The sequence below is a fragment of the Phoca vitulina genome, unplaced genomic scaffold (assembly GCF_004348235.1).
Source record: "Phoca vitulina isolate PV1807 unplaced genomic scaffold, GSC_HSeal_1.0 scaffold7, whole genome shotgun sequence".
NCBI lineage: Eukaryota > Metazoa > Chordata > Mammalia > Carnivora > Phocidae > Phoca > Phoca vitulina.
The window spans coordinates 1,249,945-1,275,416 of NW_022589710.1; the positions used below are offsets into that span (position 1 = coordinate 1,249,945).

At 54.6% G+C, this 25,472-nt stretch overlaps 4 protein-coding genes across 7 annotated transcripts in view; 2 read left to right on the forward strand and 2 right to left on the reverse strand.

The window, feature by feature from the left end:
- The window catches only part of LOC116632822, a 32,721-nt gene extending 25,967 nt beyond the window's left edge, over positions 1-6,754 (forward strand). For both annotated transcript variants that reach the window (XM_032404773.1, XM_032404772.1), the window contains exon 3: positions 5,499-6,754. In XM_032404773.1, coding sequence (XP_032260664.1) covers positions 5,499-5,722 — 224 coding nt within the window. In that variant the 3' untranslated portion in view covers positions 5,723-6,754. The remainder of the gene's footprint in view (positions 1-5,498) is intronic.
- Positions 1-11,593, reverse strand: part of ZFHX2 (zinc finger homeobox 2) — a 28,569-nt gene extending 16,976 nt beyond the window's left edge. Inside the window, exon 1 of the mRNA XM_032404771.1 lies at positions 11,276-11,593. The gene's annotated coding sequence lies outside the window, so the exon portion shown is untranslated. The remainder of the gene's footprint in view (positions 1-11,275) is intronic.
- A 2,375-nt stretch (positions 11,594-13,968) lies between these two features.
- THTPA (thiamine triphosphatase) lies at positions 13,969-17,195 on the forward strand. Of its 3 annotated transcripts, none has more exons than XR_004299503.1 (3): positions 13,969-14,324; positions 14,722-14,968; positions 16,327-17,195. XR_004299503.1 is itself a non-coding variant. In XM_032404775.1 (3 exons), exons 2-3 carry the CDS (start codon positions 14,736-14,738, stop codon positions 16,470-16,472), a joined length of 693 nt encoding a protein of 230 aa, XP_032260666.1. In that variant the 5' UTR covers positions 13,969-14,324; positions 14,722-14,735; the 3' UTR covers positions 16,473-17,195. The 3 variants fall into 3 exon arrangements, 2 of the variants coding, with proteins under 2 accessions (XP_032260666.1, XP_032260667.1); XM_032404775.1 differs by having other exon boundaries at positions 14,722-15,282; XM_032404776.1 differs by having other exon boundaries at positions 14,731-15,282.
- A 99-nt stretch (positions 17,196-17,294) lies between these two features.
- On the reverse strand, positions 17,295-25,216 carry AP1G2 (adaptor related protein complex 1 subunit gamma 2). The gene is made up of 21 exons (XM_032404777.1): positions 24,755-25,216; positions 24,205-24,329; positions 23,924-24,065; positions 23,702-23,798; positions 23,449-23,525; positions 23,235-23,330; positions 22,745-22,825; positions 22,345-22,443; positions 22,116-22,171; positions 21,832-21,945; positions 21,506-21,646; positions 21,367-21,421; positions 21,158-21,280; positions 20,364-20,453; positions 20,150-20,277; positions 19,799-19,903; positions 19,339-19,456; positions 19,120-19,255; positions 18,077-18,240; positions 17,764-17,862; positions 17,295-17,663 (listed from the first exon to the last, which is right to left on the reverse strand). Exons 1-21 carry the CDS (start codon positions 24,956-24,958, stop codon positions 17,562-17,564), a joined length of 2,352 nt encoding a protein of 783 aa, XP_032260668.1. The 5' UTR covers positions 24,959-25,216; the 3' UTR covers positions 17,295-17,561.
- Positions 25,217-25,472: the final 256 nt, after the last annotated feature.

The following is a 25,472-nucleotide window of genomic DNA, read 5'->3' on the forward strand; positions in this document are numbered from 1 at the left end:
GGGTTAGGGGAGCCAGCAGGCAGTGGCGGCGGTGTGATTAGAGCGGAGATTGATGTGAAGGGGCGCCACGGACGGCAGAGAGAGTCAATAAAACGAGAGGATCACATTAGAGGCGACAGAGAGAGCTTTAAATTACAAGGCTGCTGCCACCGAGGGGGATGGGAGGAGGCAGGCCTGGAGCCAAGGGAGGGTGGAGAGTTCTGAGGGTGTAGTCGTCCCCTGAGATGAATCTTCCAGCTCCAAAATGGCCCCAGTCTCCAGAGCTCCCCTGCTGCCCCTTCATCCCACTTCCCTCCCTAATGCTTCCTTCCCTCACAGGGGGAGGAGGGAGAGAAAGCTATGGAGAAATAGAAGATTTTTTTTTTTTCCTATTACCCTCTTCCTCTTTCCAGAGCCGTGTCCCTGGCTACTGCTCAGATGAGAAGGGAAGGATGGAAGTGCTACTTTCAAAGCTCAGCTAGGGAGGGGTTGCCCCACAAACGTCATCACTGAACTGCACGTATTAGTCCATGGGAGGTGGACAGAAAGACACCCAGTTAATAGCTGAACAAGAATTCCTCCTTCTTGATGTGCGCTCCCTGTTCACTGGGCAGACACACAGTACTTAGAACAGGAGGGAGCCTGGAGGCTCCAAGACATACAGTGGGACCAGAAAGCTATCGAGAGAGAGAGGAAGAGAGAGACAAAGAGAGAGAGAGGTTCTGAGATGGACCAAAAAAGGTTTGGGTGTGAAGTTACGGCCATCTGAAAAGGTGGGCTCTGAGACCACGCAAGACAGGCAGAACACAGTGAGACTTAAGACCAGAGAATTATAGGAGCCAAAGGAGCAAGGGCAAAGGAAGGACCAAAGAAAGGAGGCCCGAAGAAAGAATCTCTCCCTCACGGAGGAGGAATTAGGGTGTGGGTTCAGGTTGGCCTGTGGAAGCGGAGGCAAAGCCGGCCAGGAGCGCTCCCTCCGGAGCCCGGCGAGACGGGGACTACCCTTGGGTAGCGCCCCCTCCCGGCCCCAGCCGACTACGCGAGGAAAAGGAACACTACTGCTCCCTAGTGGTTACGGAAGGAACATCACCAAGGGGAAGACAGGCCGGGCGGGGGTGGGGGTGGAGGGACAGACTGCCTTTCTCTTCCCGGCCTCCCTTCCTTACACCAGAAAGCAAAACCCCACTCCCTTCTTTTCTCCAAACCCAAGGACAAGGCAAAAGCTTTCGCAGGAAAGTCTGCCAGAGGGCACCAGCACCTTTGCTTAAAATTTGCATACAATGATTTGTGCATCAGAGCCCTCCAAACACTCTGGCCTTCCACTTTTCCAAATGTTGGATCTATCCCCTTTCCCTTATTTAGAATCAATTTTTAGGACCTTTCCTTTTCTCTTTTCCTCTCTCTGAAATTCTTGCCTACGGCACTGCTCTCTTCCACACTCACTTTGCCCTGGCCTCTCTCCCCATTTTGTCTCCTCAACCTGTTGCTTTCAAGAGGCCTCGGCCATGGAGAAGAGGTCTCGAAGAGAAAAAGGAAAGATGGAGTGAGTGCCCTGTCTCAGGGGGACTTTTTGGTATAAACAGCAAATAAACTCTGACTTGATGAGCTTTATTTTTAAGGCAGGGGAAGAACATGGGCTTTGGATTCAAGCAGACCCAGGTTCAGTGCTGGTTCCCCCACTCACCAGCTGTGCAACCTTGGTAAGTTACTTGTCTGTTTCCTTATCTGGGAAAATGGGAAGAATGATCCCTTCCTTCCTGGCCCACTGTGAAGACTATGTGACCACGCACACACTGGATGGTCAGGTTAGTTCTTTTCCTTCTCTCTTGGCTAGCTCCGCCCACAGAGCAGAGCAAGGTGTTTGCAGGTAGGTGACAACTTTCCTTCTGCCTTGCCTTCTTTTTTTTTTTTTTTTTTTTTAAGATTTTATTTATTTGACAGAGAGATACACAGCGAGAGAGGGAACACAAGCAGGGGCAGTGGGAGAGGGAGAAGCGGTCTTCCCGCTGAGCAGGGAGTCTGACGCGGGGCTCGATTCCAGGACCCTGGGATCATGACCTGAGCTGAAGGCAGACGCTTAACGACTGAGCCACCCAGGCGCCCCTGCCTTGCCCCTTCTTGACCAGGACTCATCCTCTAATTTCTGCCCATTTCAAAAACTGAGGGCAGCATCTTCAATGGACAGGATTTAAATCTAAGTGTGCCCAGCAGCAGAGTTCATTTCTCACTTGGCCCTCTTGATTGCCAGGCCTTGAGACACCCCATCATCCCAGAGCAGAGAATGGAAGTCTTGCCTAGGCCCACATTTGGCCTGGGTGCAGAAGCAGCTCATGCTTGGATCAAAACTAAAAGGCCTCTCCCTGCATTTAAAACTATCATTTTCTCTGTCTCTAAATCTTACCTTCTTATTTAAAAAGAAAACAAAAAGAGGTACCCCCTTTATTTATTTTTCATATTTCAAGTTTTTATTTAAATTCTGATAAGTAACATAGAGTGTAATATTAGTTTCAGGAGTATTTATTCCTCTATTTTAATCCTACCTACCTCTCCTAGATCTCCCCATCTCCCCCTACCCCAAATATTTGGCAGTGTTTACTTTGTGCAATAGAAGTTTTGTCCACAGGGCAGAAAATGAGAATGGCAGGGAATGAGACACTCAGGCAGGAGAAGGAGTGTCATGGGGGTAAAGAGACAGCTAAGACAGAGAGTAAGAGGGAGAAAGAGGGAGAGGTAGAGAAGCTGGGAGAAGGGGCTGGATCTTGATCCACACATGTGATTACTGAATCTCATTGAAGCCTCCCAGCTTTGACATCAGATTGGGCAGGTGGCCTGTCCCCACTGGGAGGGATGGAGCAAGGGGGCTGTGTCTCACACCCTGCAAGATGCTTAAGGTGGTCATGAGGGAACTAGGTGAGGTGTGAGGAGAAAGGAGAGACAGAGAGGAAGAAGACGGCGGGCGGGGGGCGGGGGGGGAAGGCTGGGAGCTGAAGACGGGGGTCAAAGGGAAACAGTGGACTAAAACCACAGCTAGCTAGTTGAACATCCATCCACATTTGCACGGCTTGTTGAGTGGGCTGCTGGAGGGGTGGATGTCCTGGAGAGGACTGGACCTCTTGCCCATGCTTCTCGCTTAATGACACCTCAATGTTAGGACAGCAGTATGGAGCTGTGATATTGTAGGTGCACCTGGCAGACTCAGGCTCAGACAACCCCACAAAGCCAGCTCTGAACCCTACTTCTATATGAGGGGCACGGAGTAGTGCCCTTGAGTTCAGATTCGGGATCCTCTCTGATCCTGGCAGGGGGGACCTCTGTAGAAGACTGCGGATCTCTCTGTACTCAAAAGGAATTACACACAATTCCTTAGAATTATTTGGAAGAATACAATTGTAAGTGACTGTGTATATAAATAAAATCTGATTCTTTGAGTCTACATGAACCTTTGTGATGGTAACGACTCCATTTAAATAGTGTCACAACAGCAACTAATAATATCTTTAAATGTTTACCATGTGCCAGCACCGGGCTGAGCCCTGGCCAAGCAAGCACTGCATTACCTGATTCTCCACTACAATCTGATGAAACAGATATAGCTACTCATTCCCATTTTACAAACATGGAACCAGACTTAGACGGGTTAAGGATTTCTAAGGTCTCACACTTGGAAAGAAGTAGAGTCCAGACTGGACTCAGGTAGCCTGACCCCAGCACAATTTGTAAGCTTCTGAACTCGGGCTGCCGTGCATTTTGAATGAGGTCTTTGAGTTTTTTGTGTGTGTTACTCTGCCCTTATGTGTGTCTCGCCTTGAGCATATCAGGTCCTCTTTCAGCTTGGAAGGTGTTGGTCAGATGGCCGCTCTGTTTCTTAGAAGATGGGCCAGAACAGGACCACTGCTTTGTGCAACTCCAGGGGGCGCTATTCACACTGCAGTCAATGAGGGGCCGTGGCCATTCCTTTTGTGTGTTTGTGTTTGGGGGTGTGGGTGGAACTAGATATCAAAAGGTCGAGTTGAGGATATGTGTATTCATTTGTGATAATGTCTCTTAAAGTCTACATATGTGCATCCATAATAGCATATGGACTTCAAGACAAGCAGTATGGTATTATATAAGAACGCGGCCTTTAGGGTCAGACGGACTTGGAATCAAATTTTAGTTCTAGTGTGTATTATGTACGTGACTTCTGGTGAGTTGCTTAAAAACTGCTTCTTCATATACAGAATGGGGAATAGCTCCTCATGGAGTTGTGTCCATTGAGATGATCATTATCCAGGCCAGCACTTTGTGATCAATAAGTGGAAACGATAATTATTCATCCACGTGCCTTATTCGCTGAGTCGGGGTGTACGTGTGTGTTTACTGCTTTCTGACTGTGTGTGTGGCTGAGGGCCTGGGTGGAGCGCTGTCTGTCCCAGCCCCTCTTCGGGGTGAGTGAAGGTGCTGGCTCTCAAGCCTCCGGCTCGGTCTCCCCGACGGCCCGGTTCTGCCCGCGCGGGCCGGCGGCGTGTCCGGTGCGGGTGTGTGGCCGCGTGCCTGTGTGTGCTCGGCGGCCTGGCTGGCGCGGGCGTGTTTGGGGTGGTGGTAATTACTGGGATGGCCCAGCCCTAATGAGTGTGATCCCGTTACACTCTCGCCGCCTCTAATGGAGCTAACCTCATTTCACAGCCATTAGAGATGGAGATGAGGCCCCGCCCACTGGCCCCGCCAGCTGCAGCTCCCGCAGCCCGGCCACGATCCTTCCCTCCGGCTCGCCATTTCCCCGTGCCGCCTCTCCGTCTCCCGCCTGGTCTTTCTGCTCCTCCTTCCAGGCTTCCCTGCCCTGTTCCCCATTGTTCTTTTCCCTCCCGTCTCTCCGCTCCCCACTCTTCTCCCCTGCTCCTGGCGCGTGCCCTTCCCTCGGCCTCCCCCATGCCTGGGTTCCCTCCCCCTCGCTCAGGTCCGCTCGGCCTCCGCATCGCCACTCGCCCGTCCTCTTCTCCGCGCCCCTCCTCCGCCCTTCCCCGCCGCTGGCCCTCCCCTCCCCCACGTTGCCCCGTCTGGCCAAAGGACAAATCTCAAGGGGAAACCAGCAAAGACAAACAAGGAGCAGTGACTTCATTATCGTCGTTAATTTGCCACTTCAGTTCCTCCCACAAGGGTCAAAGCCAGCACGGCTTGAACTCAGGACTGCCACGGAGGCTGAGCCGGGGCTGCCTTTTCCGCTGGAAGCCTCTCGCCAGCCACTCTCCCTCCCTCCTCCTCCCCGCTGCCTTCGCTTCCCGGCAGGGGGTCAGGCGCCCGGTTTTGCTCCTCCATTTCTTTCCCCGCTGCACAGCCTACCGCCCTCCTTCCTTTTTCATTTAAATTGTGGCCTTCACTCCAGCTCCAAGTCACATGGTTTTTACCTCGGACTCCTTCTCTCAGTCGTACTCTGCCTCTCCCCGCCTCTCCCACTCCCTGCCCCATCCATCCTGCACCTCTTCCTTGGCCTCCCCTGGCCTTCTCTCTTCCTAACTTCAAGTGCACTCCTTTCCCTGAAGCACCAGGATTTATCTCTGGATTTTGGAAATGGGGTAGCCAGAAGAAGCTGGAGATGGAAGAAGGCATTCAGGCCCAAGCAGGCCAGTGGTCCAGAACTTGGAAAGGGCTGGAGAGAAAGGAAGACAGCTGCCGTGGGGGCAACAGGCCCATGAGTCAGAGGAAGCAGCAGAATCCAGACTCAGACATCCCAGACTTGAGAAACCACCTCCAAGACCAGAGATAAAGGAGGACAGAGCCAGCCAGAGGGCCTTGGGCTTGAGACTTGGGGGGGGGGGGGGGCTGTCACCAATAAAACAAGGATTGAAAGATTTGATGATGGAAATGGCGTGTATCCCATCAGTTCCTAAGGGAAACCCAGTCTAACACTCCGTCCCACCCTCTGCCTTCCTTCACTGAGAAGCCAGATGACTGGCAATTGACTCTTAACCTTTCTTCCGATCCCAGCCCCAAAGAGAGAGGCTAAGGGTAGCTGGCTGTGACTGGAGAAGGCACTAGGGAAATGTCCACACAGGAAGTAAAAATTTCTGGCCCACACCCCTCCTGCCCCACTGACTGCACATCGGCGCGCTACACGGAGCGGGACCCTGCATACATTTACCTTCTCTCAGAACAGAGCTCTTGCTACTGTGTCCTAAATGCACAGGCCGCCGAGCCGGCACCGGGCAGGTGGATGGCCCTGCGGCGATTCCAAGGCTGGAAACTTCGCTTTCATGGAATCCCTTATTCCTGCCCAAACACAGGGGCAGCTCCTGTTCTCTCACTTGACTTTGAAAGAAAAATTTTGAGGGATGCCCAGCTATCTCGGCAGGAATTTAGAAAAAGATGTCTCCCTCCAGGTATATGCAGCCTGCACTTCAGTGGTATAGCTTGGTGACAGGAGAACGGGTGGATCTCAGCCCAGCCACCCCTTACACGGGGCACCCCAAACAACCGTCCAAAGGCCCCGTCTCCGGACTAGTTTCCTACAGGAGGGGGCTACTGAGAGCCAATGGCATTACCTCAGGGTGCCGGAAGGCCCTCTAAATCTTTCACCCCTGTCTCAAGAGCCTGGGGTGGGGGAGGGGTGGGCAGGCAGTCCCCTGGGGCTTTCCCCAGAGAGGCAAGGGGCTCTGGGAAAGTGAGTGGTGGGATGACTGAGAAGGCAGAGAAGAAAGATGGAAAAATCAATGAAATGAGTTTCTAACGGTGAGGTAAAGGACCGCCGTGTCGACAGCCTGTCGCCTGCTACAAAATATGAGCTGCCCAGGTCCATGGTGGTGGCTGACAGTGCATCCAACCGCCACGGCCCTCCCTTCAGGCTACCCCCCTCCCCCCCAGCCCCTTCTCCAGTTGCCCTGGCCTTTCTCATTATAGCCAGACTCCCCACCCCCACCCCCCACTAGGGCTCCCCGCTTGCTTGCTCCCTTCCAGGTCTTCTCTCCTAGAGTCCTCAACCCATTCAGGGTCTTTCTGACTCCACCATAGAAACAGGACAGGTTATAATCCGTGACCGGTGCATCTTTCTCTAAGACTTCTGTGTATTGAGACCTCTCTGCAGATTTCCCTCAGAGTTGTGCTGAGCTCTGCATCTCTTGCCCCACCCCATCCCTTTCTAGATACCGCTGGACTCTCTCAACAACGGGGCCATCCCTCACAGGGTTCCTTACATCCAAGTCCGTGCCTCCTGCCTGCTGGCCCACTTGGCCAATGCTGACTTCCTTGTAATTGCCTGGATTGGCACAGGGTGTATAGGATGGGCCTGGTATTGATTTATGAACTCTTTGTGACTTGGGGGGCTGGGCAGGGGTAGGGCTGATTCAGTTGTGGTTTCATGATTGGGAATGGGGTAGGGTGGGGATGCTACTTCCAATTCAAATCTGCCAACTCTGTCTTTAGAAACAACTCCCAACCTTTTCTGGAAACCACCTCCTTTCTCTACCCTCCTCCGCATCTTCCTCTTGGCTCCTGAGATTGTTCATTCATGTTTTCTTCCCATCATCTCTCCAAAGACTCCCCAGATCAGCCCCTGGAGTCAGCCCTCCAAGTGTGGCTGCCCTTGGCTAACACCAGGTGTGCCCCTCACCTAGTCAGTCTCTCCTCTCTCCACCTCAGGTCTCACTGGGGCTCAGTGAACTCCCCTCCAGCCCTTTCCTTCAGTTTCTGCTTTCCCAACTTGCCCATTTATGCAGACTTAGGCTTGAGGCTTGGGGTGAGAGGAAGGTGGGCAACTCTTTTCCCTAGCTTCTCCCGATTAATTCAACATTCAATCAATAGATATTTATTAAGCATCTTCTATGTGGCAGACGCCGGGCTAGGTGCTGGGAAACAATCGGAAAGTAGATGGACAAGGCCCCTTGCTCCTAGGGCCATCATGACTAACCCTGGGTCTCTCACCCAACAGCTTCCTTTCTCCACTCAGTTCCCTCACCCCCCTCCCCAGCCAAATTCCACTGTGCCCTCTGGCCTTTCAGAACCCTGCCCTTTTCTCTAGCTCTGCCTCAGGTTACACTCACACAGCCCTGATCTCCTCTCTTCTGCATTTCCAGCTTCAGTCTCCATGCCTAAACCCAGAGCTAGGTTCATCTTACATTTTCAACAACTCTCCTCCCTGCTCACAAAACCCTTCTCCTTTCATGTTCCCTAACTGCCATTTCCAGTTTTCTTCCTTCTTTGCCTGCCTTTCAGTCCTACCACCTGGTCCTTAATGCCCCCTGTCTCCCAAGGTCCCTTCCTCTTGCTCCTGTAGGTTTTAGTGAACGTCAGGCACTCACAGGTCTCACTCTGAGCTCAGAACAGCTCCAGGGAGGCAAGGTCAAGCTACCGACCCAGACCCAGGGATCCTACAGATCAGACTCCGGCCCTGGCCCTGTCCGTGTACAGCTCCCAGCAAAGCAGCAAGTTGTTCCTCTGTGGGTCTCAAGGTAACACCAGCTGCTCTGACATCATGGAGGGAGGAACCCTGTCAGGTTGCCAAGGCAACACGAGCAATTTATGACATCAGAAGCTTGAGGTCTTTGGTTCTCAGGGGGCTAGAAAGATGCAAGTTCCTGTCAGCTAAAGTAAATGGGAATTCTACTTTTTCGTCTTTTTGCTTGTGTCCCCCTGGCTTGGGAATGAAAAGCAAAGGCCTCTAGTGGGGCAGTGAGGGATGTGGCCAATGGAACGAATGCTTGTGAGGTCTCTTTTCCTGTCTCTTCACCAGTATCTCTGCACGCGCTCTGCCTCTCCTTTGGCATCTCTCCCTTGCGGGGCTTCACCCAGTGGTATTTCTGCTATGCCTTTTTCCGAATCACCCCTCCTGCGGTGCTCTCTTTGCACCGGTCACGCTGTGTCCCTCTCACACCAGAGGCATTTGTTCCCTTTGATACCTCATTCTCTCCTTTCTTCCCCCTCCCAAGCTCTGTGCGGCTCTGATCTGCTTCAGCACTCCTCCATTTGCCTTCCATTTACCTTCTTTGTACCATATTCTTTTTCCACCTCATCTTATTCTTCAATTCCTCCCTTCCCCCACTTTACCATTGTATTCACTGCATATTGCCTTTTCTGTTGACCTCCTCTTTGGGAATACTCTATCATTTCTGTCCATCTTCTGTATCGCTCTAAACTCATGCTTTATTTTATTCTCCCAATTTTTCATTAATCACCCCTCAGTTCCTTCCCTGCCCCCATTCCGCATGGATTTTCTTCCCTTCCTTTTGCACATTCCTCACGTCATGCATTTCTCTACCCCACACATTTATTGTACCCAGCCTCTCCTTCCTTTCTGGAATACTGTTCACCTCTGAAATCTTCCATCTTCTGCCCCTATCTACCTCCTTCTCTTACCCTTCCAAGCTCCGAGGGCTGGAAAACAATGATGGGCTTAAAACAAGGTAAAGTCTCCTGACTATCCACCTTTCCCATTCTTTAGGCTGAATGAACCTGGCCTCTTGTACAAGATAGCGTCTGTCATATGAATGAAAACAGCCTCGTAAAGGATTATGCTGAATCCAAATATGATAATAACAGGGGCCCAGGAAGAAGATGAGCTAGAAAGTGAAGAAAAAGCCACTGAAATCTAGAATGAACTGAAGGATGAGAGGCAACCAAGCAGGGTGGAGCTCAGAGTCCTAGAGAATGTCCCCTTACAAAATCAAAGTTGACAGTTAATGGACATAATGGCCCTGACTAATGAAGGGGTTATATGCCCCTGGAAGCCCATTAAATTGATTTCTTGGCCTGTTTATGTGCCTTCACAAACCATACTCCCCACCTCTCCCAGCCCCTTGCTCTCTGGTACCTTCTGCTGCCGAGGTTAAAATGCTGGGTGAGAGGATAAGGGATAAAAGGAAATTAGGGTGACCAAGGAGAAAAGGTAGGCAGAGGGCATGTTATGGGAACAAAGGTAAAGACAGGCAAGGGAGATCATGGGAGACAGGAATGCAAAAAAAGGGGGTGAAACAAAGTGGGGAAATGAAAAAAAAATACAATGGCAAAATGAGGGAAGGGAGGAAATCAAGTCAGCAAAGAAGAGGTTTGTGGTGGGAAGCTCCTGGAGAGGCAGATGACACGCAGGAGACCAGAGGTTCTGGTAGGGGAGACAGGCACATGGCAAAGGAGATAGTCAACAATGCTAGAACTTCCAAAGCTTCCTGGGTGAAGGTGCAAAAGGATGCTATCCTGGCTGTGCTGAAGGGGTACTTGAGTCCTTCAGGAAGATACATCTGCCCCATCCCTCAGACTCTTTCCAGGCCCCTGACCAGTGACTGCCACAATCATGACTGATAAGCATGAAAAAAAGTAGCCTGAAAAGGCCAGGGATATCATAAGGACTCTGAAGAAGAGGGCATGGAGTCCTAGACCAGTCAGGCAGCCAAGGCGTGACACATAGTGACAGGGACACACAGGGAGAGGATCACTCGGATAGGAAGAGTCACATGCGGAGACAGTGGCACACAGACCCAGAGATGGATGGCTGGAGAGAATGAACGAGGGGGAAGAATGGCAAAATCAAGAGGCAGGGACGCATGGACACAGATCAGCGGGGCTACAGGCACATCGAGACCACGCGTGGTCGAGTGCTCAAAAATGATAGGGCTACTCTGAGAGGGGGGCAGACAAGAGCAGAGCAGATGGAGAGTTGGGGGGCCAGGAGAGACACACTTCACCTTGAGTGGAGCAGTGGCCTCCCCTCACTACTCGCACCTTTCCAAAAAAAAAAAGCTCAACTTCAGGCAAAAACGAAGATCGAAGATTAAGAGTATCCACGTCCCCTCCCACCCACCCTCGCCCCCAGCACGCTAGCCCATCCGTCAGCCCGCCTGCCGCGGTTTCCGATCCCGCAGCCGGCGGGGGGCAGCCGAGACCCAGGCCCCTCCGGGCTGACAGCTCCGAGCCCGCACTCACCCGGCCTCCCCTTCCCTCCGGGACCCCCGCTCCCCGCACAGCTCGGCGCGGTCCGTCTAGGCTCTCGTTACCCTCCGTCTGTCCGGCTGGCTCCTGGTCCAGCCTCGATGCCTTTTCCCTTCGCCGTCTCTCCCTCCACCCCTGCATCTCTCTCCCCCACCCCATCCTCCTTCGCACACCCCTCCCCCCCACCGCTGCCCCTCCTTCTCCTCAGGCTCTCCGTCTGTCTGTCCGTCCGTCCGTTTCCCCTCCCCCAGCCCCTTCCCGTCCCTCGCCGTGCCCTCCAGCGGCAGTCTCCGAGCGCCTCCTCTCCCCTCCGTCTCCAGCTTCCAAAGAGCAAGGAAAGGAAGAAGAGAGAGAGGGAGAGGAGAAAAAAAACCAACCCAGCAGCATCGGAAATCGATGCACTTACACCTCAGCTGGAAGCAGGGACGGGAGTCGAACCGCGGCCGCCGAGCAGCGCGAGGCGGGGAGGGGAGGGGGCGGCTCTTGGAAGGGACTTCTCCGATGTGTTGATTCCTTTTTTTTTTTCCCCTCCTCCTCCCTCCCTCCAGCGCTCACTCCGGGGCGTCAGGGACGGAGATGGAAAAAAAAAAATAAATAAATTCACGGCGGTGAGGGAAGTGAAGGAAAATAATCAATGCTATTTGGCTGCGGCTGAAGTGTTTTCCCGGCTTCGTGAGGGGGTTTCCATTGATTCACCCTGGGCACTCGCTCTCTCCCTGCCTCCTCCTCCTCGCCCTCCTCCTCCTCCTCGCCGCCCTCCTCCTCCTCCTCCTCCTCCTCCTCCTCCTCCTCGCCCTCACTCCTCCGCCTCATTCACTGGCTGGAGCCGAGGCGTCCCACACAATGGAATAATCAATACCCAGGCGCCCGGGGCGGCCCCACTGAGCAGGTGCAGCGTCCCGCCCGCCGCGGTGAGTGCCGGGAGTTGTAGTCCGTCCGTCCCTGCTCCCACCGGCCTGCCCGCAAGCGCTGCGTACGCGCGCCGGACAGAGGCCCCAAGGTAGGCCGGCCAGCGGGCGGGGCCACCTTGCTCGACTGTGGTCCTGGGTCCAAGCCAGTGCTTGCAAAGGTGGCAGGCGCCTTTAAACTCCTTCCCGTGTTCTCCTCTTCCTCCTGCCTACAGAAACCATACATGTGTTTTGTTGTTTTAAATCGGCTCTAGGGTAAGCCTGGGCTTCTACCAGCTTCCCAGAGCCTCCCCAGGCCTATCTTTCTTTTCCACTCCCTTCTTCCTGCCTTACCAGTCCCCCACCTTTCCAATGGGGTACTAGAACCTTCTCTTCCTCAGCAGTTACTCTGAAGTCTCCGAGAGCGTTTGTCTCCTCCACCCAGAGTTGGGTCGGGAAAGGGAGGTTCTGGCTCCTGGTCCTCATCTTCAGGTTATAAGCTCTCTTATATTCTAATAATAACTGTAGAGATCTATTGAGTGCACAGAACAGTTCCAAGCAAGCACTTTTATGTACATTAACTTGCTTAATTCTCACAACTAGTCCCATTTTACAGTTGCGGAAACCAGGCCACAAAGAAGTTATGTGGCCCAAAGTCACATGGCCAGTAAGTGACAGTGCCAGGTTTCAAACCTCGATGGTCTGACTCCAGAGCTCACAATAGCTGCTGTGGCCTACTTCTCTTAAAAGTAAAAGAAAGAAGAAGGAAGGAAGGGAGGGAGGGAGGGAGGGAGGAAGGAAGGAAGGAAGGAAGGAAGGAAGGAAGGAAGGAAGGAAGGAAGGAGAGAAAAAAAAACAAACCTTGGAGTTTATAGGAAAAAAGGAAGGAGAAAGAAACTAACATTTTGAGGCTTTATGATGTGACCGTTTATCACTGAATCCCCACCCATAACTGTGGCAGTCCACATCTTACCAAGGAGAGATGAAAAGTTTGGGGAGGTGAAGTAGCCTGCCCAAGACCAAACACCTGGAAATCAAAGCTGGTAGTCAACCCCAGGTCTGTCTGGTTTCTGAGTCTGCCCTCTGCCCCACTGAACTGTACCTTATAACTCAGGGAAGAGGACCTTATAATTCAGGGGAAGAGGTCTTTTTCCCCACGGAAGAAAACTGAAAATCGAAGGATGGATGAAAAGTAGGCCAGTGATTGGAGCTAGGGGCTGGGGGCCCTCCCCTCCCTGACTACTAGTACCTGTTATGGAGTGGAAGAGAGATGCATCCAAGACATCCCAAGTTCAAGATGCTATGTCTATAAATCAGTGTCCTCTCCACAGTATTTCCCACAGGTCATTTGTTTCCAGAAACATACTGGGAAGATGACAGATGTTAAGAACCTGGCACTTCTCACCCATCATAGGAGTTGAAAAGAGCCACTGTTCCTCAGCAAGCTACCTCACCCAGAGGGTCAGACACACAGTCTCCAGGTAATCATAGCCCTCAGAGAGAGTAAGGAGAAGGAGCTCTTCTTTATTTTATCTCCCAAAGCAGTCAAAGGGCCACCCCCACATCTTCCTGTATTTTAAGCAAACATGAGAGTTTCTCCCACTCCAGACAAAGCCTGCTCAGGGGCCACTGGCAACCCAGTGAAAATTCCTCAGGCTGGCACTCAAGGCCATTTCCACCGTGCCCTTCAACTGTATTTCTAGCCTCATCTCCTTATACACTGGCCAGGTGCTCTCCAGCTTCTTGGTCTTTGCTCATGCTGTTCTGTCTCCATCTGGGTCTCTGTTGAAATCCTGTCGTGTCTTTTGTTCCTATCCAAAACACTGTTCCTTCTCTGAAAGTTTTCAACCTTACCCTAAACACTCATGGCAGGATGTATTATCCCCTCTAAAACTCCTGAGTAGTTAAACTGGTCTTAGTTATCCCCCTTTGCAGCCCATTACTACTCGCTTGTATTTTGTGGGCCGCCATGATAGCCAATAAAATCTCTCTTGGACAGCGTCTGAGTAAGTGGCTTGGATTTCAGGCCTATTTGCCTAGGAAGTGAAGGGGCTGGAGACCGGACTGGGGCTCGGCTTCTTACATCAGGCTGTCCGTGCCGCCCCTGCTCAACTTTAGGTTGAGTCCCGCGGGCAGTAACCGCAGCTTTCCTGTCACCATAGCGACGGGTGGGGCGAGAAAGCAAAATCTCCCTTTGGAACTACACCTCCCATCATGCACCCGGGCCCCAGGGTGCCGGGCTCAGCCTGAGGCCTGAGACCCGGGCCGACCCCCGGGAGCCGGCAGGGGTCGGGCAGGAGGAGCAGAGCGCAGGGGGACTTCTGCGCTCCCGGCCCACCGCGGAGGTCGCGGACCCCCATCACGTAGCGGGCCTCTGGGACCCTGGCCTGTCCTCGGCACCGCCACATCGGGCCTAATATGGCCGCTCGTGCTGGCACCGGGCAGGTGCGCAGAGATCCGGGCCGAGGTCCAAGGCCAGGGACTGCTCCCGGCATTCCTCGCGGGCGTGGCGTAGGCTCCCATCGCCCATCTCCAGGTCCCGCGAGTGGAAAACCCTCGGGCTTTGAGGTGAGACCCGAGGCTCCGCGGGCCGGGCCGGTGCTGTGGCGAAGGGCGGGGTCGTTGCGCGAAGTGAGCCACTGGACACCTGGGGTAGTTGGTATAGAGGGCGAGTGTGGAAAGGAGGACCCCCACTACAGTTTTCCAGGGAACCCTTTGGATTGAGGACATCAGCAAGGGTGTAAGGGATTACCTGGAGATCTGTCACCGTTGCAGAACCTTAAGATACCGGAGCCAGACGGGGGCTATCCATCACTGAGGCAGGGAGAAAGAGCTGTAGCCCCAACACAGAGCTCGGTGACAGCGTGTGCCTCATAAATTCTTGCGGGGTGGGGGGCGGTTTGCCGAATTGTCACCCTGCAAGGCTGAGCACCCTTGGGAGCTCAGCAGATGTTTATTGATTTAGTGATTGCAGGTAGCATGGCCCAGGCCTTGATTGAGGTGGAGCGAAAGTTCATTCCTGGCCCTGACACAGAAGAGCGGCTGCAGGAGTTGGGGGGCACCCTGGAGCACCAGGTCACCTTCCGGGACAGCTACTATGACACCCCTGAGCTGAGCCTCATGCGGGCGGACCACTGGCTGCGACAGCGAGAGGGTAGTGGATGGGAGCTCAAATATCCGGGAGCGGCAGTGGTCTCAGGACCTCACACTGAGTATGTGGAACTCACAGTTGAGCCTGCAATTGTGGCCAAGCTCTGTGAAGTGCTGGGGGCTGACGTCCAGGGGGCTGGAGGTGTGGCTGTTGTGCTGGGCCCACTGGAGCTGCGGGAAGTAGCTAGTTTTGTGACTAGGCGTAGTGCCTGGAAGCTGGTGCTATCCGGAGCTGATGAAGAGGAGACTCCGCTCAGGGTGGACCTGGATACAGCCGACTTTGGCTACACTGTGGGGGAGGTAGAAGCCCTGGTGTACCAGAAGGCTGAGGTCCCAGCTGCCCTAGAGAAGATCCACAGGCTCAGCAGCATGCTCGGTGAGGGAGACAGGCCCTTCTGTGCTTTCATTGCCTTCCCTACTGCTCTTGCGGATGTACCCACTGAACCAGCTAGAGGGGAGGGTCTTGGCATTATTCTGTAACGGGGATTGTCTTGGCAATTTTTTGGAGGGCCCAGTTTGCTTTTACAGAAGCTGCCTAACTGGATCGGATCCTTCCTTGTCTTCCCTAGTCCTTGCCTCATTTAGTTCTCATACCTCCAGCCGCTCCAAGTTTGCGTCCGTTCTCTGCTTGAATCCTTCCATCCATCCTTCCTTCTCCCAAATCCTGTCCTCTTAATTTTTACAACTACCTAGATCCTCATTTAATTTGTCCTGTTGGCTTTGAGTAAAAGGCAGGAACACTGTATTTATGTGACAGATAACAGGACAAGTCGTGGCAGGTTTTTCTGTAGACAGTTCATCCACAGAAGTATGGGGTTGTGCCTCCCATGAGGCCTTAAAGTGGTGGAATGCTGCTCTCGCTTTCTCAGCAAACATACACTGAGTTGAGTTTCCTGCTCTCCGCCCAGCATGCTGCCAGGCTCTAACAGTAAGACCCTGACTTATCACGGCTCCATACCATAGAGGGGCTAGAATTCTATGTGAATCCCACCCCATGGTTGTTGCTGCTTCTCTCCTTTCTCTATCCCCGTTCTCTGTGTGCATCTCTGCATGTGCTTCATTACCAACCTAATGAGCTTTGGCCTGCCTCCATGGGCTTTAATCTTGACTGGGGGACAGGAGCAGTAACTGAAAAGAGTGGATATGGAGGCACCCTCTGTCTACATGGCACCTGAGCGACTCTTCACCATTTCTCCTTGCTGGAGGAGAGGCTCATGCTTGGCTTCCCAGCCTCACTCCCACCCGCGGTGGCCCTTGTAGGCCCCACTGGCACAGGCCAATCAGGGTGTGCGCTGGCGGGTTACAGAAACTGGTTGGATGGCATTCAGAATCCAACTTTGGGGTCGGCTATGAGGGCAGGGAGCCGAGTCAAAGCATTTACAGCTCTGTCTGCTTCTCTCCTTTCTCCTCTGGCCTGCAGGCGTGCCGGCGCAGGAGCGAGCACCTGCCAAGGTGCTGGTGTACTTACAGTGCTTCCGGCCTCAGGACTACCAGCACCTGCTAGAAGTATACAGCCCCAGAGAGAGGCCACAGGGGACTAACGCTCCTGACAGCAGCTTGGCCTAGGGTGTCACTTCCTCAACAGCGAAGAGAACTCTGGGTCTAACGGGGTTCCTTCCTGAGCACACTGTGCCTCTTCCCCTGGCCTCCTTCCCACAGTGACTCCTCTCTCTCCAGCTCTGCCTGTTCTTTCACCTTACCCTCAGCTATCCTTCCTTGAGCCCTCCCTGGCTGCCCCCTCCCTCATCCGTCAGATGCAATCTGTGGGCCGCCCCTCTCCCCTGGCCGCTAAGCAGCCTCCATTGATTTCCGCTCGTGTTTATAGGATTTCCACTTAGCCGTGATCAGTAGTTAAGCACAGGAAAATCCCTTGCCACCCCCCCTCCCTTGGTCGATGCCATTGATTCTGCCAGCGCCTCCTAAACCGCCTGACAGCTGAGTTAGAGATGAGGGGAGGCAGCAGGGACTTCCCTGCCTTGGGGTGTGGGGAATAGCAGCAGGTTGGGGAAGTGGGTGGGAATCCCTTTTAGACATCTGGAAGTTCTGGTTTCACTTTGCTACTGTGCCCTAGTCTGGCCCAGATGGTAGAGTGCCTCCTGTGGAGGTTTAGGGGCAAATCTCCCCAACCTGGAGAGGGTAAAAGGAGCCCTTCTTTGTTGAAACAAGTTCCTAAGGCTCAAGGGAAGATACAGACTTCCTGGATAAGAAGACTCTTCCCAGGGCGCCGGGGTGGCTCAGTTGGTTAGGTGTCTGTCTTTGGCTCGGGTCATGATCCCAGGGTCCTGGGATCGAGCCCCGTGTCGGGCTCCCTGCTCAGTGGAGTGTCTGCTTCTCCCTCTCCCTCTGTGATCTCTCTTGCTTTCGTTCTCTCAAATAAACAATGAAATCTTAAAAAACAAACAAACAACAAACCTTCCCTTGCTATGATTTGTAAACGTTTTCTATCTCAAATATCCCCAAATATGGCTTTCCCCCCTCAGGCTTTATTGGGCTTTCATTATTTGTGGGGGGTGGAAGGGCACCCCCCCCAATTTTGCAGAGGCAAACGCAGGACCAGAGCGCCACCTGCTGGTAGTCGTCAGGTGCAGGCTCCAAGTGGCCGAGACCCTGGGGAGTTTGGGATACAGGAGGATTTCAGACTGAGTGGAGGCTGAGTTACTGCCACGTCTCCACCGGCAAGTTGTTCACTTCAAAGATCTCCTGCACCGACCGGCCAAAGTGGTTGTAGGTGAGGCGCAGCTTTAGCCTCAAGGGGGCCTAGGAATTCGGGAGTGGAGACCAGGGTTAGCTCCTATGATCTCTGTCCCTGGGCCTTATCCACAGGGGGTGGGGTGGGGGCAGGTGCTCCTGAGCTCACCTTGTTAGGATTGAGGATTCTGAGGAGCTGGGTCACTGGAAGGCCACCCTGAGCTGGAACTGTGTCCCCACTGGGGGCCTGTAGCTGCAGCTGCAAACTCTGAACACAAGAGGTTGGGCAGAGCACAGTAAGGCAACGAGCTGGGCTCAGGCAACCCCTCCACACCCAACAGTTTCAAAGCCTCTTCCCATAACACCCCAAGTGCTTATCTCTGCACGTCATTCCCTTCCCGTCTCATTCTTCCACCCACCTCCTCTACTTAGCCTTTCTCCTGGAGTGCCCAGGCCACCTCAAACCCTGGTCTTCTACAAACCTTGGGCACCGCAGCCTGACAGACAAAGTGGGTGACATCAGCCCCTGAGGTGTTGATAGCAGTGACCGTGATTAAGAGCAAAGCAGGGGTTCCAGGGGGGCGAACAAAAGACAGATTCAGCTGCAGTCCTTCACGCTCAAACACTCTGAGATTTGGGATGGAAGCTGGAGTATGGAGAGAGAAGCAGCTCAATGTATGGGGAAGATAACAAGTTCATTCATTCATTCAACAGAAATTAAGTGAGTGCCCACTGGGTGCAGGCAGTGCTTGAGATGCTAGCGACAAAATGGACAAGAAGACGAAGTCCCTATTCTGAGCTTATAGTCTAATGGGCAGAGAAAAACAATAAACAAGAAAACAACCAAGATAATCACAGACTACTTGGTGCTATGAGGAATAACTTAAATAGGAATGGTAGGGGAAGGTATCTGGCATTTTAGCTGAGGCCCGAAGAATGAAAATGAGCCAGTCATCTGATGTGCTGGGCAAGAACATTCCATGTAGGGGCGCCTGGGTGGCTCAATTGGTTAAGCATCTGTCTTTGGCTCAGGTCATGATCCCAGGGTCCTGGGTTTGAGCCCCGCATTGGGCTCCCTGCTCAGTGGGGAAGTCTGCTTCTCACTCTGCCCCTCACCCCGCTCATGCTCTTTGTGTCCCTCAAATAAATAAAATCTAAAAAAAAAAAGAACAGACATTCCATGCAAAAGGAGCACAGATTACCAAGGGTTTCAGGTGAGACGGTCTGAGGAGCTGAGAGGGGCCAGTGGAGCAGAGAGTGGGAAAGTATAGGAGATGGGCTGGGAGGAAGCTGGGCCTCACAGGCCAGGATACAAAGTCTGGAACAAAGGGAAGGCATTGAGGGGTATCCAGGAGGGAACTGGCACAAGCTAATGAACCCTTTTATCAAGATGGGGATGTGATGGGGGGCTCACAGCACGGAAGAGGGCATGTGGACCCCAATCCTTGGCAAAGAAGGAGAAGCAGCACATTTCCAGCCCTCCTTTTCTTAAGACGTCTCCCGTCTCCCCTTTGTTGAGGCTTACCTGGGGCTGGAGACGCACAGGGCAGGTCGAGGAGGTGTACTAAAGTGCCTCCTGGGGAGGGTTCCAGAGCAGGTGGGGGCTGGGCAGCCCCAGAAGTGCCATCCAGGAGATCTAACAGATCCAAGAGCTTGGAGGCCTGGGGGAAAAGGCAGAAGGAGCAGGGCTAGGTGTGGAAGCCAGACCAAGTCCTCTTCCCTTGGGGGCTTCCGGCCTCCTCACCTGCGGCTCTGTGGCAACAAGGGCTGCTTCCGAAAGCTGGGCCTCTTTGCTTTCCTTTGCTTCCTCATCCTGAGTGCCACCTCGCTCCACGAGAGGCATCTTTTCTAGGATGGCAGCCCTGAGAGGATGGAATACAGGTGTCTCCCTCTGGGTGGACCCCGGGCTTTTCATAAGAAGCATGTGGGAGGATGGCTAAGACCGTGCAGAACCCTGCACACGGTGGGTCGGAGTGCCCTTCTGATTTCCTAAGACCGGCACGCTGTTGCTGGTTTTCGGTGAGCGAGGAGGGCTGGGAGCCACCTTGGCTACAGTCAACTATGGGTGGGAGGCTCTGACTGTGGAGGAGGAAGGACGAAGGGGAGGATGAGACCCTTGTACCCAGAAAGGGGCACTGGGGAGAGGCCACATGGGGACAGGGCAGGGGTTTGGGTCCTCCACTGTGGCACAGTGATGGTCGCACCTCATGTGGTCGTACTTCCGGAAGAGCGTGTTGTACTCCACGGCCCGCTGCTGCAGCTCCACGTCCAGGCAGCTCCCGTAGATGGACACCACCTGGCGGATGCGGCTGGGCCACAGGGTGGCGTGTGAGCGGGAGGGCAGCCTGCCCTGCCCTTCAACTCCAGGATGTGGCACGGAAGGGAAAGGCCGCACAGAGCAGGGGGGTACCCACAACACCTGGCTCAGGACGAAGAACCTAAGGACTGGGGGACTTGGGGTGTGTGCACGGAGAGAAACTCCGAAACTGGTGGGCACGGTGAAGGGACATCTGTCACTGGAGGCACCAAGAAGAGGGGCCGGGACCCTTTCTTACTTGTTGTCCCCACGGAGCCGGGTGCTGAGCTTCATGAGGGCAGTCAGGGCATATCCTCGGGTGGCCGGTAGGGACATATGGGACTGCAGCACCTTTTCCAGGAGTGCCAACACCTTCTCTTCCTCCACCTTTGCGGGGACATAGGCAGTAACCGTGGGGCATCTTGCCTCTCCCGCTGAGGCCCTCCTCAGTGTACTCCCGAGGTCGGTCTCACCTGAAGGGGCTCAGTTTCCTCACAGCCCCCCTCCAGCAGGAGGTCCCCGTATTCTCCAATGCACCAGGCTGCCACTTGCACCAGCGGTTGCTGCGTGGGACAAGAAAGATGCCAGGCCAGGTTCTGGGTCCCCTCCCCACTTCTACGCCCTGTGACATCCCTTTGTGCAGTGCAGAGCTTGTGGGGTTTGGAGAGGTGGGGAAAGGGAAGGCTCTCGCACAGTTTTGTAAGTTTGTCCGTCCCCCCCACCCCTGCCAGCTCTGTCCTGGCTCCTGGCTGTCTTCTGCCCTCTGGTGGCCAAGCGTCAGAACTACATGGCCCCACCAAAAGGAGCTCAGTGAGAACCAAGCAAGAGGGTCCCTGCCTTGAGGAAGGGGTATGTGGTTTCTGCCCACCCTACTTAATATGGAAAAAAGACGGTAGATAGATAGTGGCTGGCTTCTGTTAATCCACTCAACATTCAAGGTAGTAAAAACCTGATACACACAGAAAGAGCTCTATCTCAATTTGATCGTCAAGACAGCTGTGGGAGGCAGGCAGGGTAGAGAGCTGAGTACACTGGGCGTAAGGAGACTTAAATTAGTCATCTGTGGTTACAGAGCCAGTAGGTACTAGAGCCAGGACAGAAGTCCAGGTGTTCTAACTAAAAACAGGGCTCTGTCCTTGAGTGTCTCCATTAAACGGGTAGCTGTGACCTCCAGGGAAAAACAGTGGGGCATCAGGTATGGGGAGTAGGTGGCCCAGGAAGGGCTGGGAGGCTCGGGCAGCCCTGGGTCTGGTTGGGGGAACAGTACTTGGGAGATGTCGTCTGCCAGGGCGCTGTAGAGACGGCGCACAGAGTAGGCGTGTAGCTCCTGAGCACCCCCAATCAGCTGGGTCAGGTTGGCCACCGCGTCATCCCGTACATGGGTGCCTGCCTGGAGGGGGTGAATGTGGCCAAGGGTTCAGGGTGGTGAACCTTGCCCACTCCCTCCCAGCTCTCTCACATCAGTCCCTGCCTCACCGTTGTCAGCACACGCAGGATGGTGTCTATGTGCCACCGCTTGGTTGGGGCAAACCTAGGGGACATATGCCTCTTCAGCCCTGGTACTGACCCTCCCCAGATTCTACCGTCTCTGCCTTCTGGGCACCTATCACCTCACCTCTCTGCTGCCAGCAGGATGCCTGAGGCACAGTCGGCCCGTAGATCAGGGGGGCAGGATTCCAGAAAGCTCTGCAGCTCTTGTGTCATGGCTCGCACATTGGAGCTATTCACCAGAGCCAGACTCAGTTCCAGGGCCCGCCTGGCAGGAGAAAGATGTCGTCAATACAGGGTAGCCAGGTCACCCTGAGCTAGGCCTCAGGCCCTTCCTTCTCCAGGGACCTGTTTCCTTAATCCCTCTACTTCAGCTGCTCTGACCCGGTCCAGGTCTTGGCTATCAGGCGCTGGGCCCCCTGCCCTGCCTTCTCGTTCCTCTGTCCTCCTCACCGGCTAAGGGAGGCGTCGGGTTCCCGCAGACACTCCACCACAGTGGGCCGGTGCCGCTGCACAGCGCTGTGATCGGACTGCACCATACGCAGCAATGACGTCAGGGCTACGTACCTGGCCAGGGCGGGGGAGGGCCTATCACACCGTGGTCCTCAGCCCCCTCCCTGCCCCATCCCGCCCTAGTCCTGGAATAAGAGGCAGGTAAATCAAGAGACGCTGGAAGGGGGAGGGCCAGGGACCAGGGGCTCAGTGGCACAGCCCAGCCAGACACCTGGGATGATTACCTAATGTTCTTGTCATTGTTGAGCAGAAAGCGGCCAAGAATGTTGACAGCCAGGACCTACGGGAGGCAAAGGTTGAGGACAGTCAGGGAAGGAGCGACGCGCTCGTTAAGGAGTGCCAGCTGCAGGGCACAGGATGATGGGTGGGGAGGAGAAAGCAGTGCATAGGACCTGTCTGCCTGGCTGGGGTTGGTGGGTGGGGCCGCAGTGGGAGGGGCATATGGGATGATACCCGCAGGCCGGCTGCAGCGCGGATGTCCATGATGGTCAGCACAGTCTCAAACAGGACCGCATTGCCCGCATTGCGGCTGGTGTCTGTGTTAGTGGCCACCTGAGTGGATGGGGGAGAAGATGCAACTAGAAGGGGCTCTGTCCTCTCCTCAGGTCTCTGGAAGGTACCCACCACATCATCCCTTCATCATCTAACAAAGTTCCCCAAGCCCCCACGATGTGCCAGGGGCCACCACACTGAGACAGACTGTGTCCATGTCCTCATGGAGATCGCAGTCTAGAGGGAAACGGAGACGTGATTATATGGCCACCATGGGGTGGGTGGTCATGTGAGGGGTGCCTGGGGCTGGTAGGATCTCAGAGCCACACACCTAACCAGTGCCCACTCTCCAGCCTCCCACCTGGGCCAGCAAGTCATTCATGGTCTCACTGCTTTCTTCATGGTTCTGGCCCAGAATCCGAAGTAGACGAAGTATCTGGACCTGAGATGGGTTAAAAATTGAAAGGTGGAGGGGTTCAAAGGGTAAGGAGTTGGGTTGAAGAGAAAAATCCAGCACCAAAGAAAGTATTGCGAGGGGCCTGGCTGGTTTCCTAGAGTTTCCCTCCCCTTCCCCCCACACAGGTCCCTGGGGTCCTGGGAGATCAGAGGCATGTGAGGCCAGGGGATTTGGAGACAGGCTTTTTGTTGTTGTTGTTACCAAACTGGATTTCTGACCTTTAGGTATCCCCCGCTTCCCGCACTGGTCTCGGGATGACCCGTGCGATCCTGTGCCTGCCACCCTCCTGCCTGACACTCACTGACCCAAAGTGTTCTCTGGGAGGTGGCCGCTAGCCATGGGCTTACTGCTAAGCTCTTTTTTCCAGGGATACAGCAGGACAGGGTCAGCCCACCTGCAGAAAGGGGTCGCTGACTCCAGATACACTGTGTTCTACGGAGTATCCCGTCGTCACCAGAGTCCGGAGGATCTGCACCAGCTGGGGAACCACCTGGAGGGAGGGCACAGCCTTACTGGTCATTCTTCCTAATCCTCTCAACCTTCAGACCCATTCCAACCCCATGGCCCCTCTTTTCCTGGCCCAGGGCCTGCCCCTTTCACCAGCCCACCTTTCGAAAGTGCTTGAGGGCTGCAGGGCTTCGTTCACAGAGCTCCATGATCAGCGTGATGGTGCCCAGCAGGATGCCTGGTGTCGGGGGGGAGGGCAGTGAATGGTGGGCCAGGGGCACAGGAGAGTCTACTGCGTGTGTGTGTTCATGGGCACATGCTACCCTGCTCCTAGCGGCTGGTGTTCCCATCCTATATTTCACTTCTGTCCACAGCCAGAGGTAAGGCAGGGGATGGGGAGGCCCGTGGCCTTACCGTGGTGGCGTTCATGAAGCAGTTGGGCACAGGGTGGGAGGAAAATGTTGGAGAGCTCGGGGACCTTCCGGATCATGTGCACTGCAGTCAGAACAGCCTGCAGAGATCAGGGGGCTCAAAAAGGGGCAGGGGTCTCCCAGGATGGACCTCCCACCTTTAACACATGGCAAACAGGACGGTTTCGGGGAGGAGGGGCGAGTGCCTAGAGTCCTGCCATCTCACCTTCTTGCGCACATAGGAGCTGGGCTGCAGGAGCAGTTTCTCCACCTCAGTGGCCAGGTCCCGGCACATCTCAGCAGAGCCCACAGTGCTCAGAGTGCACAGGGCCAGGCCTTGTACTGCCTGAATCCCCTGGCTCAGGTCACTGCAGAGTTGGGAGGGTGGTCAGTCAAGCTCTGAGAAATCCATCCTTCCCAGTACCTACAACAGGCAGCCCCCTGGGACTTCCCAGTTCCCCACTCTCCCATCCCCCTGATTCCAAGTGCTTCCCAGAACCCTCTCACTTCTTGATGCTGTTGGTAATGAGCAGGTGGGCATCCTGCCTCTCATCCAGTAGAAGCATGGCCCCCAGGTAGCCCACCCTCTTGTCTGTGAATCTGGGGGAGGCGATCAGTTTCAGGCACTCCATCTACAGGGAAGGGGGCAGACCAGGAAGGGGCAGGGGTGAAACTCGAGGCACTAACATCCCTTTTCTATCTTCTTTACCACCAGATTAACTTATGCTAACACCATTTCCCATCATCCTCCCTTCAACAAAGGAAAAGGCTTAGGAAATTCAAAGTTAGTGGGTAGTTTCAAGGAACCAGGAGTCGAGGAGGTGGGAGAGAAAAGGAGGTGGCTTGAATGGGGCTGGCCAGAGAATGAAGGGTTCAGTCCAGCTTATGACCTACAGGGGTTGTAATGGGGAAGGAGGTCGGCAGTGCATGCTGTGAGGAAGGGCTCAGAAACTTTGGAGAATAAAAAAATCAGGGCACAAGCAGGTGAAAGTGTCCAAGACCCTGCCCCATTAGCCTTCCTCATCAAACTCCGAAGGGAGGCACCCCTGCCCAGTACCTGTCCAAAGTGGGCGGGGTAGCCCAACATGTGGACGTAGAGCAGTTTGGCCAGCTGGCGGTGCCTGTGCAGAGGGTCCCCATCGCGGAAGGAGGCGCGGATGTGGGCGCACTCCTTCTGGATCACCTCCCGCTCCTGGGCCTGGGTCTTGGCCCCACGAATTTCCTCGATTAGATCTTGAAGCTTCAGCGAAGGCACCACCATCCTGAGGGGGCAGAGCCCGGAAATGGAGAGGGCTTTGAACCTCTCGGGCCGGGAGTACCTGGCCGTCCAGCCCAGACTCGCTCTGTACCACGATCCTGAACGCCCGGGTCCTGCAGCTATCCTAAAACTGAGCCCACATTTACCTTTGCCCACGTGGGTTTACCAAATTCCGCCCCCTCCTCACCGTGGGAGGAGATCCCCACTACGCATGCGTCTCCGCCCCACTCCGCGCCCATTCAGACGGAGCATGCGCCAGAACCCCGCCTATCCCCCCCACCCCACCCCACCCAATCCTCCGGTCCCACCTGGTTTCCCATCCCTAGCTCGGCCATTGCTTTCCTCCCAGGGCCCTGCGCTACCTCTTCCGCGGGATTCCTCCCCAAGGTCACACCTCAGGCGGACTCAGCTTCACACCAGGACGCCAGCCTTAACGACAGCCTCACCTGGCTTGTTTCAACTCCGCTCCTCTTCCCCCCAGCGCTTCCTGGTACCCGGCCCGACGGGGGTTGGTCCT